At 45.7% G+C, this 19,731-nt stretch overlaps 1 protein-coding gene across 21 annotated transcripts in view; it reads right to left on the reverse strand.

Annotated features, from left to right (window-relative positions):
- Nucleotides 1-547: 547 nt before the first annotated feature.
- Plekha5 (pleckstrin homology domain containing A5) overlaps nt 548-19,731 on the reverse strand; it is a 175,746-nt gene continuing 156,562 nt past the window's right edge. For 8 of the 21 annotated variants that reach the window (XM_085839807.1, XM_085839806.1, XM_085839810.1 and 5 more), the window contains 10 exons: nt 18,229-18,278; nt 17,147-17,335; nt 15,393-15,513; nt 13,402-13,517; nt 11,013-11,204; nt 8,049-8,189; nt 7,595-7,719; nt 5,830-5,966; nt 3,724-3,826; nt 548-1,419 (listed from right to left, as the gene is read on the reverse strand). In XM_085839807.1, the coding sequence (XP_085695933.1) occupies nt 3,732-3,826; nt 5,830-5,966; nt 7,595-7,719; nt 8,049-8,189; nt 11,013-11,204; nt 13,402-13,517; nt 15,393-15,513; nt 17,147-17,335; nt 18,229-18,278 (1,166 nt within the window). In that variant the 3' untranslated portion in view covers nt 548-1,419; nt 3,724-3,731. The remainder of the gene's footprint in view (nt 1,420-3,723; nt 3,827-5,829; nt 5,967-7,594; nt 7,720-8,048; nt 8,190-11,012; nt 11,205-13,401; nt 13,518-15,392; nt 15,514-17,146; nt 17,336-18,228; nt 18,279-19,731) is intronic. The other 13 variants (XM_029478785.2, XM_029478786.2, XM_085839811.1 and 10 more) reach the window with 5 other exon arrangements.

A 19,731-nucleotide genomic window follows, 5' to 3' on the forward strand; every position in this document is an offset into this window, starting at 1 on the left:
CATGGAAACAAGGTAGGGGACTTCTCAAAACATTGATGTTAAGCTGCAATTTATGACAAGTTGGAAGAATGATATGGTGGTCTACACTGTGGCATGAAGTGGCTATGAACCATGGTTGGCACCATTTTCCTGTGTGCCCTCAGATTCCTCTACTCTGTCATGGGAGGGCTGGAAGCACCAGGCCTTTGAATGTTGCTGCCCAGGGAGGCAGATTAACACACCACTTTTTCTTTTAGAGGTCACGTGGGTCTCTTGATTTTCTTCCCCATTTTCTTTTTTCTGCTGTTGAAGTTGAACATAGGGCTCACACATGCTGAGGAAATACTCTACCTCTCAGCTACACGCCTGGTTTAAGAGTCTCTATTTTTGCATGAAAAGACATGGTGGTGCATGCCTCTACCTCCAATACTTGGGGAGCAGAGCCAGGCAGTCTCTCAAAGCCAGTCTACATAGCAAGTTCCAGGCCAGCCAGAGCAACATGGTGAAATGGTGAAACCCTGGAGAGCAATAGATAGATAGAAAAGGAAAAATATTCTAACACAAGTGATTTAAGAACATCAACATTTATTTAACATGATAAAAAAAGAAATGAGCTATGAACATTTGCATTAAACTCTAGTAAGCAGCCTTATTACATGTGTTCACTGTGTAGCTTCCACACAATGAGCATAATTACATCTGTACACAAACCAAGTACTGGATCTAAAAGCCTGCTTATTGCTGTACACATTTATCCCAATGACATAAATGTCCAGTACTTCAAAATACCCACGCTTGTAATTGTTTGGCTTTTTAAAGGAAAGCTAAGCAACAGCATTTGTGTGGAAGCAGACGGAGCGAGGCAGGAACTGCTGATGGTGCAGTCTCACTGAGGAGGGGTTAGAGCCAAAAACAGGACAGACTTCACTGAGCAGTGAGAAAATGGCACATTTTAAATATATTTATATAAAATTTTTACAAATCAAGTGTCAAATGAAGTACTGCAGAAGCCAAAATGGGAAGAAAAAAGGAGGGAAGCAAACAAGCTTCGAAGGAAAGCGTAGCCTCACTGAAAAGCAAGAGACCCAAGTTCACTGAGACTTAAGCATCCAGACCTGGGAACTGCAACCAAGCAAGCTCTGATGGAGCATGAGGGAGAAAGCACCTGACTGATATGCTCTGAACTCAAATAGCAGCAAACTGGTGGCGGCGGGCGGGCGGGTGGACGGCGGAGGACGGTGACCTTGACACTACGGAGTGCACGTACGGGCCATTAAAGCTAGTTTGGAATAAACATTTTCCAAAGGTGATAAAACGATGCTCTGTGGTCAGCAGCATCTGAACTATGAATTTCATAGATTTAAGGTATATTGTACATCTTCTTACACCACTGAGGTCCACAGCTTCAGCTCTGTGTGCTCTCAACAGACGTCAGTGCAGCTGAAAAACACAAGGAGAGATTACTTTTGACATCTGCAAAGCATATGACTGCTATGTCCCAAAGTGACTGAGGCAGAACAACAGGTGACAGACGTGGCCTGGAAAACCCTAACCCAGAACATACGGACAGGCACTTTCTTCACTTCCTTACTGAAGCAACAACGGAGGATGCAATCAATCCCACAGCAGTTCAGAAACGTCTCCATTGGCTGCAGCAGATGAGTGAAGCAGGCTAGCTCTGCCTGACCTCTCTTATCACACACAGCAATGTACTGAGCTGTATCTACAGCAGCACTTGTGAGGACCCCTACATCCTGCCAAAACCACGGGATCAGAGAATCGTCACATGCAGAGTGATTGGCAAGGTGTCTGTGCCACAGGTTAGCTGTGTGCGGTAGTCAACAACATGAGATGAGAAGTATTTCACAGTGATGTCTGTGCCTGGCTGTAACTAACACCCACTGCCACTGGAGCTGGAGGAAAGGTAAGTCACCATCCAGTAACAAGCTGGCGCATCGCATCCGAGGTCCTGCCATCTTTTGTTAAAGAGACAGTTACTGTACCGTAAATTCTCTCCCCCCCCCCCCCCCCAAGACAGGGTTTCTCTGTATAGCCCTGGCTGTCCTGGCACTCACTTTGTAGACCAGGCTGGCCTCGAACTCAGAAATCCGCCTGCCTCTGCCTCCCGAGTGCTGGGATTAAAGGTGTGCGCCACCACCACCTGGCTATACCATAAATTCTTGAGAACGCCTTTCTGTTTTGACGTGGAGCCTCATGAAGCCCAGGCTGGCCGGGAAATTTGAATTCTCCTGCTTCTTCCTCCCAAGTGCTGGGATTACTGGTGTGCACCACTATGCCTGATTCTTTGTGGTGCTAGGAACTGAATCCAGAACTTCATGTATATTAGGTATGTCTATGCCAACTGAGCTACATGCCCAGGTCCTGTGCAGTTTTGTATTTTGAGACTGGGTCTCACCAAGCAGCTTTGGCGCCTGGAGCTCACTATGTAAGCACCAGGCTGTCCTCAAACTCACGGAAACCCACTCGTGTGTGTCTGCCTCTCAGGAGCTGGGATTAAAGGCCACGATGCCTGGCCTGTGAATGTTGTCACTGCCCGTTGTTCCCTAACAGAAGGAGAGGACACCCGTCAGGCCACAAGCCTGTTTATGTTTCCTGTCTAGTGTCATTCTGTCACCAGAGTCACTTTTACACAACTAAAAAGTTCTGCTAGTGAAAAAGGCGAGCCACAGATACACCTATGACAACTGGCCATCCCAGACTCTACTGAAGCACCTCAACCCAGCATGGAAGCCAACCCACAACCACAGGAGCTTCGCGTCAAAGCACAGAGCAACTACAAAAGCCAGGGTGAAGGCAGACCCCAGGTGAGAGGCCGCTGTGCGGCTGGCTGGGGACACCTGAAGACTGCCTGACAGGTCATGCTGCTGTTACAGCTACTCTGGAATTTATAGGAACTCAAAAGCTCCCAGCATTGTAAGAGGTGGTGGATGCTGAGAAAACATACAGAAACGACGTATAGATTCTCACTCCCATTTTCCAGGAAAACCATTTACTTGTAAGCACAAATTTCTGAGTAAGGGGGGTTCTGTGCACACAGTGTGGAGTCTGGTGTGTGTGAGGGACAGTGAGACAGTTTAGCAGTGCCTATGTCCTCACTGATAACTCAAGTTCAAGCCTCAGAATGGACATAGGGGCAGGACAGAACTGGATCCACAAAGCTGTCCTTTGGCCTTCACACACATGCAGCATATCCATCACACATACAAATTAGATACACAGTACACACATTACTATTGGGAACAGTAATAATAATAATAATAATAATAATAAAGCCCCAAAGAAGCAATGAAGGAAGTCACCCTCAGCTCGATCTATCCTGGCTCCAACCCCGGTTTCGAGATGTCAAGCCTCTGCCCCAGACTACATCATAAACATGGCTTTGTCCAAAGGGCAGCCCCTGGCTCCTCAGCCTGAGTGTGGGCAGGATGTCTCCAGGGCACAGCTGCAGCGCTGCCAGGAGGGCTGGCACAGGCCGCTCACTGCAGATTCTGCTGCACGTGTGGATGATGCTATGACAGACTGAGAGAAAATGCTGCCAGAGACCCACTCCCTGCCAGGGCAATGTGAGAAACCTGAACTACGGCCTGGACTTCACATACATGGCCAGGTGCTCTGGTGGGACACAGTCCAGGGTTAATTTGCTTGTATTGCTGTTCCAACAAATGGATAGAATCCAAGTAACATACTCCTAACACAAAGTATCAACGGGAAGAGAAGACATACTTCTGCGACTACACACACATGAAATGCGATCCTTCCCTGAGCTGTGGAGGAGTGGGTGGATCTGCTGCCGTGGAGGAGTCAGGAGACGGGGACAGACTTCTCACTAAAACACACCAAGAAAACAGAAGATAAGTATATACACACGCACACACATACATACACATACATCAATGTCGTTTAGAACAAAGATAGTTGATATTGTGTGTGTGTGTGTGTGCGTGCGTGCACAAATGTGTGCATGTTTGTAGAGGTCAGAAGAGGTCTATCTTACAAATCCAACTATGCTGGGCATGGTGGCACAGTCTTAATTCTAGCACTAGGGAGGGAAGCAGAGACAGGTCTCTTGAGTTTGGGGACAGCCTGGTCTACAAAGTGAATTCCAGAACCACCTTGTCTCAAAAAACCCAAAGTGGAAAAAAGGAAAAAGGAAAAGAAAGAACAGTTAAAACGAGGCTTCTGACCTCTGTTTGCACCGTCTGGCCTAGCCTTCCTTTTCTTGCTTTAAAGTCAGTTCCCAGGTATTTGTCAGAAAGCGCTGTTGTATCTTTTCTAGTTCACACCAGGGAGGTGTCAGTGTTACAGGCTTAGCACCGCAGCACACCAACCCAGCGTGGCTCTAATGGTTCCGAGCGGGAATCCCTGTGCTACTCTTTGGTATCAGGCCAGTGTGACATCGAGTGTAGAGGACTGAAAAGGGTTTTGCTTACAGAGTACAGGAGGCAAATGTGTAAGAGGTTGGTTGTGGTGGCATACACTTGGGAGGCAGGGCTAGGAGTGAAGAACAGTCTCAGAAGGTCCACCCCACCCGAGAGAGACACACAGACCAGCACAACCACCTGCTTGCTAGTGTGCCGTGGACATCATGGGACTCCCATACCGAGATCTCAGTGTGCACTGGGGTACCTGCCAGAGCAAACACAGTTCCACAGCTCCCAAAGTATCACGTGTGCTTTCTAAGGGTCCTGGCCTTTCTAAGGGTCCTGGATTTCCATGTAGGAAGAAATCGTTTAAAAAAGATCTTGTTTTAAATTATGTAGCAGGGCATGGTGGTACACACTTTTAATCCCAGCACTCTCAAGGCAGAGGCAGGAGGAACTTGGTGAGTTTGAGGCCAGCCTGGTCTACAAAGCAAATTCTAAGGCAGCTAGGGCTGTTACCTAGAGAAACCCTGTCTCAAAACCAACAACAAATGCATGTGTGCAGAGGTGTGCGCCAGTGGTTTCCAGACAGCTGTAGCTGTTACACAGAGAAAGCCTCTCTCAGCATCAACAACAAATGTCTGTCTGTGTGGAGGTGGGCACAAGTCATCTCAGGCACTCAAGGCAGTGCATGAGGAAACCAACTGTAAAAGCACTATGTAACTTAAGCCTTGAGCCATCTCTCCAGCCCTAATGACTTCTAGACAAGGTCATGTTCTGTCAGCACAGGATGGGCTTCAACCGCCTCAGCCTCCTTGAGTACAGGAACTGCAAGAGTCTCCATGCAGCCGGGCGGTGGTGGTGCACGCCTTTAATCCCAGCACTTGGGAGGCAGAGGCAGGCGGATTTCTGAGTTCGAGGCCAGCCTGGTCTACAAAGTGAGTTCCAGGACAGCCAGGGCTATACAGAGAAACCCTGTCTCGAAAAACCAAAAAAAAAAAAAAAGAGTCTCCATGCTTGGCTCCTCTAGAGAAACACTGTGTCATGGTTGAAAAGTAAAACGACGGCTGGAGAGATGGCTCAGTGGTTAAGAGCACCAACTGCTCTTCCAAAGGTCCTGAGTTCAAATCCCAGCAACCACATGGTGGCTCACAACCATCTGTAATGGGATCTGATGCCCTCTTCTGGTGCATCTGAGGACAGCCACAGTGTACTTAGATATAATAATAAATCTAAAAGAAAAAAAAAGAAAGAAAAAAGAAAACTAATTCTCTGAGCCCCAGGCCATGGTGTTAGAGCAAGGATAGCTGCTTCCTCTATAGTCCAGGGACACACCTGAGGCTCAGGTACAAAGGCAGAGACTACACATGGAAGTGAGTCCCTTGGTAGACTTTCCCTGTAGAAACAAAATCAAGAGCTCCCCTTAGCACCCACTAAGGGAAGTATTAAGCTTGAAGCATGCACGTACCTGTGGTTTGATTCTCCCTAGGAATCTCAGGAGCTGGCTCATAGGAAGCAAGAGTCTCTTCCTCTTCATGAAGACTCTCTGCTTCTTCAGGGGGGCCTTCCATCTGATGGTTTGTCATGGCCGTCTCTTCCTGAGGGCTGATGGGGACAGACTGGCATGTTAAAACTTACAGGATGCCAGCCAGCTTCTTTGAACTTCTGATCTGGGGTCTGGTTACAAAGCCTTGGCTGCTGTGACTCAGCTTTCCGAATGAGGCTATGCCTGTGGAGCACCACACTTGGCCTCCTTCTAACTTTCTAATGGAAACTCATACTACACAGAAGCTTGCTGTGGGCTCCACTCCTGCAGTCCCTGGGCCGAAGCCTGAGGCAGGATGATCACAAGTTCACAGTCATCCTGACTCCACAGGGATGCTCAGCCAGCCTGGCCTACATGGGACCCTCAGCACACACACACACACACACACCCTCATACAGAAAAGATGCTACCTACTTAATAACTTCATAATCTTCTCATAAATAATGTTCTTTTCTTTTTTATAAACTGCAGACCAGAAAGACTGGAGCTACTGATGTATGAGAGCTGCCTCCTCAGCGGCAGCCACTTGTTTCAGCTAAACCTCACCTGAACCCCTGACTCCCTAAACCAACATCTTTTCATTTTATGTATATGGGTGTTTTGTCTGCTTGTATGCCTGCAAACCATATGCATGCACAGTACCCTCAGTGGCCAGAAGAGAGCATCAGATTCTCTGGAAGTGGAGTTAGAAACAGCAGTGAGCTGCTATGTGCATTTTGGGAACCCAACCCAGAAGAGCAGCCTGGTGCTCTTAACTGCTGAGCTCTATCCAGCCCCTAGCCAGGGTCTTCTTGGACTTGGCGACACTGGATGGTCCAAGAGCTCCTGAGTTTCCCACAGTGTCAGGTGCAGGTGTGCTCTGCTGACTGCTTGTATGTGCACGCCAGGAACCTGCACTCATTACCTCATGTCTGTACAGCAAGCCCTGAACTCATTCCAGTTCTCATTCAAACACTTGCTTTGTTTTTTTCTTTGTTTGTTTGTTTTGTTTTGTTTTTGTTTTTCGAGACAGGGTTTCTCTGTGTAGCCCTGGCTGTCCTGGAACTCATTTTGTAGACCAGGCTGGCCTTGAACTCAGAAATCCGCCTGCCTCTGCCTCCTGAGTGCTGGGATTAAAGGCGTGCGCCACCATGCCCGGCTTGTTTGGTTTTCTGAGACAAGGTCTCTCTACATAGCCCTGGCTATCCTGGAACTTTCTCTACAGTCCATTTGGCTTCAAACTCAGAGACCTGCCCACCTCTGCCTCCTGATCCCTACCCTACTGCACGCAGCATAGCTCACCAAGTTTAAAGAGTCACACAGCTAGGCCGGGCGTGGTGGCGCACGCCTTTAATCCCAGCACTCGGGAGGCAGAGGCAGGTGGATTTCTGAGTTCGAGGCCAGCCTGGTCTACAAAGTGAGTTCCAGGACAGCCAGGGCTATACAGAGAAACCCTGTCTCGAAAAACCAAAAAAAAAAAAAAAAAAAAAAAAAAAAAAAAAAGAGTCACACAGCTGGGCTGGAGGGCTGGCTCAGCAGTTTAGAGCACTGGCTGCTACTGGAGAGAACATGGGTTCTGGCCTCGGCAGGCACTACACATATATGGTGTACATATATACATGCAGGCAAAACATACACATAAAAGTAAATAAACCATACGAGGAGCCTCAGACTCTGGAGCGCTTACCCCGTTTCCTGTGGCTCTTACCTGCATGACCCATCTGCATGCACCTGCTCTTTCTGGCTTTCCTTCTCTGTCACCTCCTCAGAAGCCATTCCATTTGGTTCAGGTGTATAAAGCATTTCATAAAAAATACTTTCAGATCTTTTTAGCTACAAATAAGAAAAAGTGCTTTTCAATATATTCTTAGTATATTTAATATTAGTAAACCAGAAATGATCACCTTAAAGATTATATCCCCAAATACTTGTAGATAAATCTAGATTTAAGTATATTAAAAATTAATACTGTTTACTACTAAAATGCAAAAGGCCATCCATCCGAGAGATAATCCACACTGCAGACATAGCTATTGCATGGGATTTTTATGTGGCAAACACATCTATGATTGAGTCTTAGAGCTCTCTGACTAAAAGCACACCTTAATTCCCTCAATCTCATCTTCCCAGCCCCCACCACCCTTCCTTATCTGAACTTTTACCTTTCTGCCGATGTCTGCATTTTGGGGCTCAGCTTCTTCTAGGCGAGCATATTCTGCTGCTGGAGTCTCGTAGTCTGGCTTTACATCATTTTCTCTGTGGATGGTGTCTAGCTCCTTAACGTTATCATCCCTCCTTAGAGTCTGCTCAAAACACAGATAGCATTTTTATTTATGTACTTACATTTTGTTATTGTTTTGAGTCAGGGTATCATTCCAGACTGGCCCAGAACTCACTAGGTAGCTCAGGCTGGACATGAATTTGTAGTGAGTCTCTTTTCTGGGCTTTATGAGTTGGCAGGATTACAGATGGGTCTTGTAATGTAGCCTAGGCTGGTATGGAAATTGCAATCCTCTGCCCACAGCTCTTGAACGTAGTGGTTCTAGGTCTGTACTAGTGCTGCCTGGTCTTACACCACTTTGGTTTGGTTATGCGTGTAGGTATGGATGTCTGTGTATATGGGTACTGTGGAGCCAGAGAGTCAGCTCTCCTGGAACTGAACTGCCATGTGGGTGCTGGGAACAGAACCTGGGTCCTTTTGAAGAGCAGCCTGCACTCTTAACCTCCGAGCCATTTCTACAGTATTCCTGGTTTAGACAGTGTCTCATTAGGCAGCCCAGGCCCCTATGCTGGGATTACATGCTTGAGTGGCCACACTCAGCTTTCCCTCTGCCTCCTAAGCATCCTCACCCTGACACTGTGCACGTGTGTGTACAGTTTTACAGACAGTAGGCATTAATGTGGAAAACAAAACCAGACTTTTTTTTTTTTTTTTTTTGGTCTTTCGAGACAGGGTTTCTCTGCGTAGCCCTGGCTGTCCTGGGAACTCACGTTGTAGACCAGGCTGGCCTCGAACTCAGAAATCCGCCTGTCTCTGCCTCCCGAGTGCTGGGATTAAAGGCGTGCGCCACCACGCCCGGCAAAACCAGACTTTTACTTACAGGGAAGATTTCTATAAAAAAAGGATAAATGAAGGGAATATATACTTTTCTCTTTCCCTCCCTTTTAAAATCACCCATTGTGCAATTTGTAAACTACGCCATGGCTCAACAGTCAGCGTCTAATGCCCAGGAGCAGTGTCTGCTCTTCCTGGAGGGCAGAAGAGGCGGGGCCAGGGCAGGGAAGCACTTGCAGCTGATGCACTTATGGCGCGCGTTACCTCTGGGGAGCGTGTGCAGTCAACAAGTGCAAGAAATGGCTGCCGAGGCTGAGAAGAGCAAGGCAGCAGACTTAGAGACATCTTTCTCCGTACAAAAGGCTGTGTTAAGTCATGCACAGGGTAAGACAGACAATTTGGTAGTGCTGAGAATTAGACACAGGACCTTGCACATGCTAGGTAACCACCCCATAGCATACACCTCCCACGTTAATGCCAGCTCTCACAGCCTAATGGAGCTGACATAGCCTAATGGAGAACTTTCTGGAGGCGTCGTACATGGGGGACTGCCTCTGTCAGACTGCCCTGTGGATCATTTTCTAATTTGCTAAGCCTACTGTGGGTAGTGCCATCTCTAGGCAGCGGGTCCCCTTGGCTCCTCTTGATGACAGACCTGTAAGAAAACCATCCTTTTTCTCCCCTAGGTCGCTCTCAGGTCTGGGGTTTGTCACAGTAACAAGTAAGCAAGGATAGGGCTCATCCTGCATGGCAGCTCCTATGTGTTGAGACACTTACACAGCTCTCTGTATAAACAGGTCAAGTTATATCAGGAGCTCACAGCGGAGATGGTACAAGGGCATCCAACAGTTGTGTTGGCTCTCCTCTCTTGAGCACAGGGTTAGTTTCATTTTAATAAGCCACCATAGCTTACTATTATAATAATCAAATCATATGAAGCAGCTATCTCTATGGTAGATCTATTAAAAGCTACCAAACATTGAAGTCTATGCCTATGTAACTCAGCTGAGGCAGTCATGATGGGGCCTCTTTGGGGCCCAGGCCCTCTGCAGGCTAATTCAGGACTGCCTGGCTACAAGATCTGTTCAAGGCAGCATGGACAATTAGTGAGACTCTGTCTTAAGATAAACTTTTCGGGGGGGGGGGGCTGGGGCATAGTGGTGCATACCTTTAACCCTAGCACCTGGGAGGCAGAAGCAAGAGGATACTGTGAGTTTGAGGCCAGCCTAGTCTACAAATTAAGTCCAGGATAGCCAGGGTTATACAGAGAAACCTAGTCCTGAAAAGTGAAAAGAAAAAAACACAACAAAACAAAAAAAGAAGTGGGGGAGAGACGGAGGGAGGGAGAGAAGAGGGGATGCTGTCACTTTGAAGTGGAGGCAGGAGATCAGGAGCTCAAGGCTCTTTTCTGCTACGTGTAGATGTGGAGAGACCTGTGTTACCCCTCCCACCCTGACTAAAAATAAAGTAAAACATAAAGAGCTGGGTGTGGTGGCTTATGCCTGCAATCCAATACTGGAGGTAAAGGGAGGGGAACTGCCAGTCCAGCCTAGTCTCGTTGCAAACAGCAAGGATGAAAGAGAAACTGGTCAGAGACGGCTCAGTGGGTTAGGGCACTGCTTACCGCCAAGCCTGACAACCTGAGCTCCATCCCTGGACAGCTGCAGGGGAGAACCAGTTCCCACGGGTTGTCTTCTCCACATGGGTGCTGTGGAGTGCACACCCACACACATCAGCCGTACCTTCAAGCTTAGCCTGGTCTGTGATGCTGTCTGTAACCTCAGTTGCATGGGGACCACGGCAGGAGAATGCCACCCAAGGCCTGCTTGTGCTACAGTAGGAGCTCACGGAGGTCTATAACACCTCAGTGAGGTTGCATTAAGGGCTGGGATATAATTCTGAGATAGAGTATTAATTAGCATGTGACAATGCCCATGGCTAGTGGCCCTTCTGTCACTACCCTGGCTGCCTCTTCGAAGCATATTAAATAAGCCAGTTTTCTTAACAAGCAAGGAGGAAAGATGTACCTAGAGCAGTGAAGAGCAATGACATCACAGTTAAGTCAGGGTACCTGAGTAAGCCTGAATGGACTGTCCCTCACGTCTGACGGGTCGGAAGCACCGAGGACACTCAGCCCCTTCTTCTTCTCCCTCAGGCAGGCCTGCTGGTGTCTCCTGATCCTCTCTAGCTGCTCTTCCACAGTCATCCTAGGCCGAGCACCCTCAGCCAGACACAGCTGCTCCACGGCACTTCTTGGTCTTTCCTTAAAATTAAAGATAAGTCTGTGAACACGCAGGCGCGCAGAGTCCCTCACTTGGTACGCACTAGGCTCCGAGTTGGATTCCAGGCACCAAATAACCAAGGAGGAGGAGGAGGATCAAGAACATTTTCAGCTATACAGAGTTCAAAGCAAGGCTGGAGAGCACGAGATTATTGTCTCAAAAACAAACAGACAAATATTTCTAAAAATATCATGACTAAAAGCTGTTATCAGGTAAATTAATACACCAATAGGGGGCATGAAGCACTAGCCGTGGCGAGCGCTGGCCTCCTGACCTCCAGCTGCAACATTACAGAAATCAACTCAGCCGACCAGAAGAGCGACTGAGGGCTGAAAGGGCCACAGGGCAGCTAAGAGAAGCCCATGCTCGCCCTCTCTCTTCCTCTTGAGCCATGGGCTCCAAAGCTACGTTACACAATACTCTCAAACCCTGCTGTAGCTGGGTGGTGTCGGAATACCCCTTTAGTCCCATCACTTGGGAGCATAGCCAGGCAGATCTTTGTGAGTTCAAGTCCAGTCTGGTCTATAGGCTTCCAAAATAGCCAAGGCTACACAGAGAAACTGTCTCAAAACCCAAACCAAACCAAAATAAAACTATTCTATTAAATTCTGCTGCTGCTTTATTTTTATTTATTTATTTATTTATTTATTTATTTATTATATGTAAGTACACTGTAGCTGTCTTCAGACACTCCAGAAGAGGGAGTCAGATCTTGTTAGGGATGGTTGTGAGCCACCATGTGGTTGCTGGGATTTGAACTCTGGATCTTCGAAAGAACAGTCGGGTGCTCTTACCCACTGAGCCATCTCACCAGCCCTCTGCTGCTGCTTTAAAAAGCCAGTGCTGGGGCTGGGGAGCTGGCTTGGTCAGTAAAGTGCCTGCTGTCACGCATGAGGACCCAGCACCATGAGAAAGTCAGCGGCAGCAGCTCCTATCTAAAGGCCCAGAGCGTGCGTGAGAGAAGTAGGGGGAGAAAGGCACATTTCTGGAGTTCACTGAGACAGTCACCCCCCCCCCACACCACACTCATACACACACACACACACTCTCTCTCTCTCTCTCACACACACACACACTCTCACACTTTCTCTCTCACATACACTCACACTCTCTCTCACACACATACGCGCACACACACACACACATACACACTATCTCTCTCACCCCCCCCCCCCCCACGACTGCTATAGTGATACCCTCGGAAGCCTGGGTTACATATTGATGCCTGTTTCACTAAACATAAATAAATAAATGGCTATGGCTCCTCTGAATAAAGTTATTCCATGTCTCTGACACAGAAAATGGCATAACCCTCAGATTAGGAGAAACGAGGGAGGGACGAAATGGGGCAAAATGCTTACACAATAAACACTTATCATTTTAGAGGAGTGTAATATTTTTCGTCACACATTACTATGAAGTGACTCGTCAAGAAAATACCCTACGATGTTTTTTGATTAGCAATAAAAGCTCAGAAATAATATTTTCTATAAAGTTAATTTTCATAGTTGTAAACTGTCATAAATGGCTAATTTTCATGGCTTTTCCATGTGTCTGTTTCATTTTATATAAACTGAAGGGCTTAGGCTTAGAAGTATTAGTCACACTAGTAAAGAAAAATTGTAACCCACTTTATATGACATAAATTTTAAAGTTCTACACATTTTACAATCTGTGGGACAGAATTCATAGGTTTCTGGGTCTCCTTGGTCTGAGTTGGCAGTGGTAGGGGTAGAGTGGTGTGTAACACGTGGGAGGCTGAGGTAGGATCTATATAAACAGACCCATCTTAATGAGAAAAACAGTCTATCTCTCTTAATAACACTACTTTAGAACTATGACCACTACATTAACAGTGATACATAGCTGTTAGTTTTATCTTATAATTGTTTTTATTTGGGGGGTAAATTTTGAGCCAGGGTCTTTTGTAGTCCAGGCTGTCCTCAAACCCAGGGTCCACTGCCATCTCCTGAGAAGTTAGGATCACAAGCATGTGACTATCTAATTGTCTTTCCTGTTAAGAAGACGTGGTGTCACTGTGCAGCCCGACTGTGGACTAAGGATACTGTGCTTGGCTGTCCTGAACAAAAAACATAGAAAGAAGACGATGTTCCTAATCCAACTCTTCAAACAGCGAGCGAGCGAGCGAGCTGTGAGCAGCAGTGAGGAGATCTATACCGTTCTTAGCTCCACCATCTTCTTAGTCTTCCTCAAGGTCACATAGGAAGCGATCGTGGAGGACTCGGGTGTGGGTGACTTTGTTCTCAGAGGAACTCCGACTGGAAAATGGGAACCTGGAAGTTAAAGCAGTGTAAGTTCCACAGAGCACGTGTGACCTGGCGTGGTGTCCTGATGAGCGCTACCCTGGAGGTCTTGGCTGACTATGGATTTCTACTGAGTTGGGACTGACATAACCCATGAACAGTGAGTGTTCTCCTGCCACTTAACACAGGCTCCCAGGCCCATGGTCTGGTGGGACTGGGATGGAACAGAAGGCTCAGCAGTTAAGAGTCTTTCCTGCTAAAAAAATAAACAAACAAACAACAAAACCCAAAAAAGCTGGGCAGTGGTGGCCCACGCCTTTAATCCCAGCACTTGGGAGGCAAAAGCAGGTGAATTTCTGAGTTCGAGGCCAGCCTGGTCTACAGAGTGAGTTCCAGGACAGCCAGGGCTACACAGAGAAACCCTGTCTCAAAAAACCAAAAATGAAAGAAAGAAAGAAAGAAAGAAAGAAAGAAAGAAAGAAAGAAAGAATGGAAGGAAGGAAGGAAGGAAGGAAGGAAGGAAGGAAGGAAGGAAGGAAGAAAGAAAGAAAGAAAGAAAGAAAGAAAGAAAGAAAGAAAGAAAGAAAGAGTCTCTTCTGCTGTTACAGAGGCTTGGGGTCCTACTGTCAGTACCCACGTCTGGCACCACAACATCTACTCTAAGGGTCCCCTCCCTCTCCTGACCTGAGGCATATACATGAGGCATATACATGAGGCATAGATTTAAAAAACACACACACACATTGAAAAATGTCAAAAAGATCATTTCATTGTATTTGTAACTCTGTGTGTAGATGTGGGTTCTGGGGACTGAACCTGGGTCCTCCGAAAGAAAAGCATGCACTCCTAATCACTGGGACATTACACCATTCCTTACGGTGACTCTTTTGCCCAAACTTTTCTGGTTCTTTTAATTTCAGTTTCTTTAAAAACATATCTTTTAGCTGGGCATTTGGGGTGCACACCTTTGACCCCAGCACTTGGAGGCAGAGAGGCAGAGAGACAGAGAGGCAGAGAGACAGAGAAGCAGAGAGACAGAGAGGCAGAGGCAGGTAGACCTCTGCGTTCAAGGCCAGAGCACTCTTCAGAGGGAGTTCCTGAACAGCCACGGCTGCACAGAGAAACCTGTCTCAGAAAACAAAAGCCACACGGTTTTAAAAGTTTTTATTTTATGTGTGTGTGTATGTATGTATGTAGGTACTCCATGTGTGTGCCTAGTGCCATCAGAGGTTAGAAGAGAGTTTGAGACCCCTGGAACTAGAGTTACAGATGGCTGTGAGACTTGAACCTAGGTCCTTCACAAGTGCTTTTAACTGCTGAGTCAACTCTCTGGCCTCTTTATTTATTTTGAGACAAAGTCTTGCTACACAGCCCTAGTTGGTCACAAACTCATAGCAATCCTCTTGTAGGTTTGTGTCAACATGTTTCAAAGTATTTCTCTCTCTCTCTCTCTTTTTTATTTTTGGTGAGACAAGGTCTCATTATATCACTCTGGCTGACCTTGAAGTCCAGAGTCACCTACTTCTGCCTCCTAAGTGCTGGGATTAAAGGTATGCACCACCACATACAGTTCAAAGCTCAAAACTCTTTTTTTTTTTTTTTTTTTTTTTGGTTTTTCGAGATAGGATTTCTCTGTCTCTGTAGCCCTGGCTGTCCTGGAACTCACTCTGTAGACCAGGCTGGCCTCGAACTCAGAAATCCGCCTGCCTCTGCCTCCCAAGTGCTGGGATTAAAGGCATGCACCACCACTACCCAGCTCAAAACAATTTTTTAACTGGGAAACTCAAAGTGATCTCAAAGATTTCACATAAGAGATGACAGATTTATGTACATACTAGTTGAAAATATATACTAAGATATCTGAAAACCAAGACCTAAAAGAGGAAAAATGCTGTAAATGCTGACCTTTAACGACTGGAGCTTCTGTCTCAGAAACTGGCTCTGACTTTTCTTCTCCGTTAGATTCATCAACTTCTGCCACTGTGGTTAACTCTGGCTCACTCTTGTAGAGTCTATAATCTGGACCCTTGAATGGAAGACATGTGATTGCAACAACAAAAGCTATACATTCACTGTACACTGTACCGTGACCAGGTAGGAGGCTCAGTGCTAGATAGAAGTCTTGTCTAGCACCCCAAAGGTCTTGGGCTCAACGGAAAAATGTTTGCTTTTAAAGATGCAAATTGAAAGCCCCAGCTAGCTACTTCTGACATAACACAATACATGTCATGTGATAACCAAGTAGAAAGAATAATTCAAAGTTTTTTTTTTTTCTTCTTTAGGGAGATTTTTTTTTTTTTTATTTTTTAAAGATTTATTTATTTATTATATGAAACCCAGTACACTGTAGCTGTCTTCACACACTCCAGAAGAGGGAGTCAGATCTCTTTACAGATGGTTGTGAGCCACCATGTGGTTGCTGGGATTTGAACTCTGGACCTTCGGAAGAGCAGTCGGGTGCTCTTACCCACTGAGCCATCTCACCAGCCCGGGAGATTTTTAATTAGTAAAATTTACTATTTTAGAATTAAGAATATTCCTAGGGACAACATACTTTTTTTCAGTGTGTAGGTATCCAAAGGCCTTGTACGCACTCTAGAGATTTATTTTATGTATATTAGAGTTTGGCTTGCCTGTTTATAACTGCACCCCACAGGTATGCCTGGTGCCCACAGAGGCTATAAAAGGGTGTTGGAGTCCCTGAAACTGCCATAACAGATGGTTATGCATTGTGAAGAAAAAGAAATGGAATCTGGGGTCCTGAGCTACCTCTCCAGCTCCTTGCATGCACTTTATTACCCAAAGCTATCCTTTTGGAGGCGGGTTTCAAGCCCAGGCTTGCCTTGACCTCTTGACCCTGGGATATTCTCCCCCTGACTCTGCTTGAGGCTACTCAGCCTCAGTTGCTCTGGAGTCATAGCTCTCCTGCATGCATCTGCCTCTCTGAGTACTGGAATGACAGATGGGTGTCATCATACCTGGCCCAAAGTCATAATTTTATCATGGTTAAACTAAGGTCTAAAAACAGTCATAGAATCCAATAACTTTCATCTAGACAATAGTCTGGGTGAGCAAGGTTCATCCCAAACTAAATTCCGGTCAGAGAATACAATATCCTCACCATTATCCAAGTTCCGTTTTCTCTTGGAAACAAGGACTTGCTCTACAGCTCAGGCTAGCCTTGACCTCACAATGCACCTGCCCAATCCCAGGTCCCTCAACCTCCTACTTGCTTATAACAACCGTCTTCATTTCTCATTGACGCCTCATTTCCAATCACAGGGAGCACTGTTCCTTGCCAGTGCCTGCATCCTTGCATGGTTTCCTAAACTGCCCAGCTCCCATCTATTTTGCTGTTTCCCTATTTTCTGATCTAAATACCCTGTGTCTAACACTATGGAATAGCAAATTTAAAATACGGCTTCAGCAAAATGTGCAAAGTAACCACTTTATGAAAAATGAAATATTAAAATTATGAGAACATTAAAAAATGAGAATGATAAAATATAAATTGGAAAAACAAAGGGTAATGTTATATGCAAACAAAAAAGCACTAGTTAAAAATGAGTTATAGCAAAATTAAGCTAGAGTATGAAATAAATTAATTTAAAAAATGAACAGGTAGACATGATCACTCTGTGGCTACTCCAGCCACTTACACAGTGAGATCCATTTCTTGGATATCCTTGAACTTGATGAATCTTCTTGTCTTCAGGCAGATGCACGGGGCCCCTGCTATAACAGAGCAAGGAGCTGCTATCACTGGGCAGAGGGGGGATTATGGGAGGCTGCTCTGTAAAGTCATAAGACCGAGGAAGTGGAGGCCGAGGTGGGACTACTTCCTCTTCCTAAAGATTGTAGAATAGTCACCTTATTTAGATAAGCAGATTGGATTAAGCATTTCTAAACTGTTTTCATTGCTATATTAACTTAAAGTTACTTTAATATGGTTAAAGGGACACTGCCAAGCCAAGAGTCTTACATTGAAAAAGCAAAGCAATTTAGCATGATAGTCAATACGGGGCTTCAAATGCCGGGCGGGCTGCTTTCGCCTACATGTATGGGGTAGCTTCACCTACCCAGACAGGTTACCACGTGAATAGACTGTACTTCACTGCAAAACCAGAAGAAAAAAGATCTGGCTAAAAAACAACAACAACAAAAAATCTTATTATATATTTTTGATGCCTTTGAGAGGAAAAAAAAATCATTTCCTTTTTGGCCTTGAAACCAAACTCGAGGGCAGCGATTTTCTTCAGTTAGGTTGACAGTATCTCTTTGTTGTTATAATTTCTCTATGGCATGCACGACCAAGCCTTTATCTAGCAACCACCCTACACATTTCATCAAACATAAGAAGCCATAATAAATATTTAAATTACAAGCAAAATGTACAATAATGTTTAGGTTTTAACAGACTTTAAAAAGTAGCCACTAAGTTTTACATTTAAGGAAGAAAAATCATGTTAGAAGTCGTTAAGACACCAGATTACTAAGTCACATTTTAAGGTTAAAATGACCTAGATATATTTATTTAAAAGCATGTTTTTTCTCCTGAGACAGTCTTGCTATGCGGCCCAGGCAAACTTGCTTCCTCCTGTCTCAGCCTCCCAAGCACTGGGTTACAGGCACCACCGCCCGGGCAGGCTGGGGCTGTTTCCTTCAGGAACAGAGGAGATGTAACTGCTTTTGCTTCACTTGTCAATATCTCAAGTTAGGTAGGAAAGCAAGCCCAACTTACCTGGCTTCTGTACTTAGCTGATGAGAGAGGCTCTGACCCCGCCAGACCTACTGGGAAATTAGAAACATCACTGCTCATATAAGAACACTTCCCTGCCTTCTTTCCTTGTTTTGGTTGTTTTCTTCTTCAAGACAGGGTTTTTCTCTGTGTAACTACCCTGGCTGTCCTGGAACTCACAGAGATGCCCCTGCCTCTGCCTCCTGAGTGCTGGGATTGAAGGTGCCACTAACTGAGGCTGGCCTCAGACACAAGGCAACCCCCTGGCCTCAACCTCCCTAGTGCTAGGACTGTGGTGTTAGCTATCATATGTGGTGAAACCTTCAGTTTCTTTTCTTTTCTTTTCTTTTCTTTTCTTTTCTTTTTTTGTTTTTTTTTTGGGGCAAGGTTTCTCTGGGTAGCCCTGGCTGCCTGGAACTTGCATTGTACACTAGGCTGGCCTCAAATTCAAGGATCTGCCTGCCTCTGCCTCCAGGGTGCAAGAATTTAAGGTATATACTACCACCAACATCTGGCTCTAAATACTAAAATTGAAAGACGGTATTTCAGGCTGGAAAGATAGCTGACTGGTTCTCAGCTGGAGGCACACAACTGCCTCTAACAGTTCCAGGGGCTCTGCTACCTTCTGGCCTCCACAGGCACAAGTTACAAAGATGAACATGGAGGCAGAACACCAGCACACATAAAGTAAGTTTTTTTTTTTTTTTGTTTTTTTGTTTTTTAAAGATTTATTTATTATATGTAAGTACACTGTAGCTGTCTTCAGACACTCCAGAAGAGGGCGCCAGATCTCGTTGCGGATGGTTGTGAGCCACCATGTGGTTGCTGGGATTTGAACTCTGGACCTTCGGAAGAGCAGTCGGGTGCTCTTACCCACTGAGCCATCTCACCAGCCCCCATAAAGTAAGTTTTTTAAAAAAATCGTAATAATAAGAAAAGAAAGGATATGTGGAAACAGTTTCCTCACGCATTATTGGTATACACAGTAATCCTTCATGAGACCAATCTGGCCGTAGTCTTTAGAATGGAGTACATACTAATTCTTTACACTGTGGGACCTGGTGAACGATGCCTGTTACAGAGTGACTTACAGACAGTAACAAAAAGAACTCCAGACACAGCACACAGTCACCAATATGGAAAAGGATGAAGCACAGTTAATCTCTGCAACAGTCTCAGGCAGCTACTACTACATTTGGGGCGGGAAAAGCCAACAAGATCAGTTACCATCATGGTAATGGTAGCAGGAACTGCACTCATTGGTTAGAAACAAGAAAAGACAAGAAGGTGATGTTGACATATGTTGATATGCCGTGTACATGTATGAAACTTTCAAAATATAAATAAAAGATATTATTAAAAGGTAGCCGGGAAGCAGGGCTGGAGAAATGGCTCAGAGGTTAAGAGCACCGGTTGTTTTTCCAGAGGTCCTGAGTTCAATTCCTAGCAACCACACGGAGGCTCACAACCATCTGTAATGGGACCTGATGCCCTCTTCTGGCCTTC

This window comes from Mus caroli, unplaced genomic scaffold (genome assembly GCF_978045245.1).
Source record: "Mus caroli unplaced genomic scaffold, Mus_caroli_1 scaffold_7, whole genome shotgun sequence".
Lineage (NCBI taxonomy): Eukaryota > Metazoa > Chordata > Mammalia > Rodentia > Muridae > Mus > Mus caroli.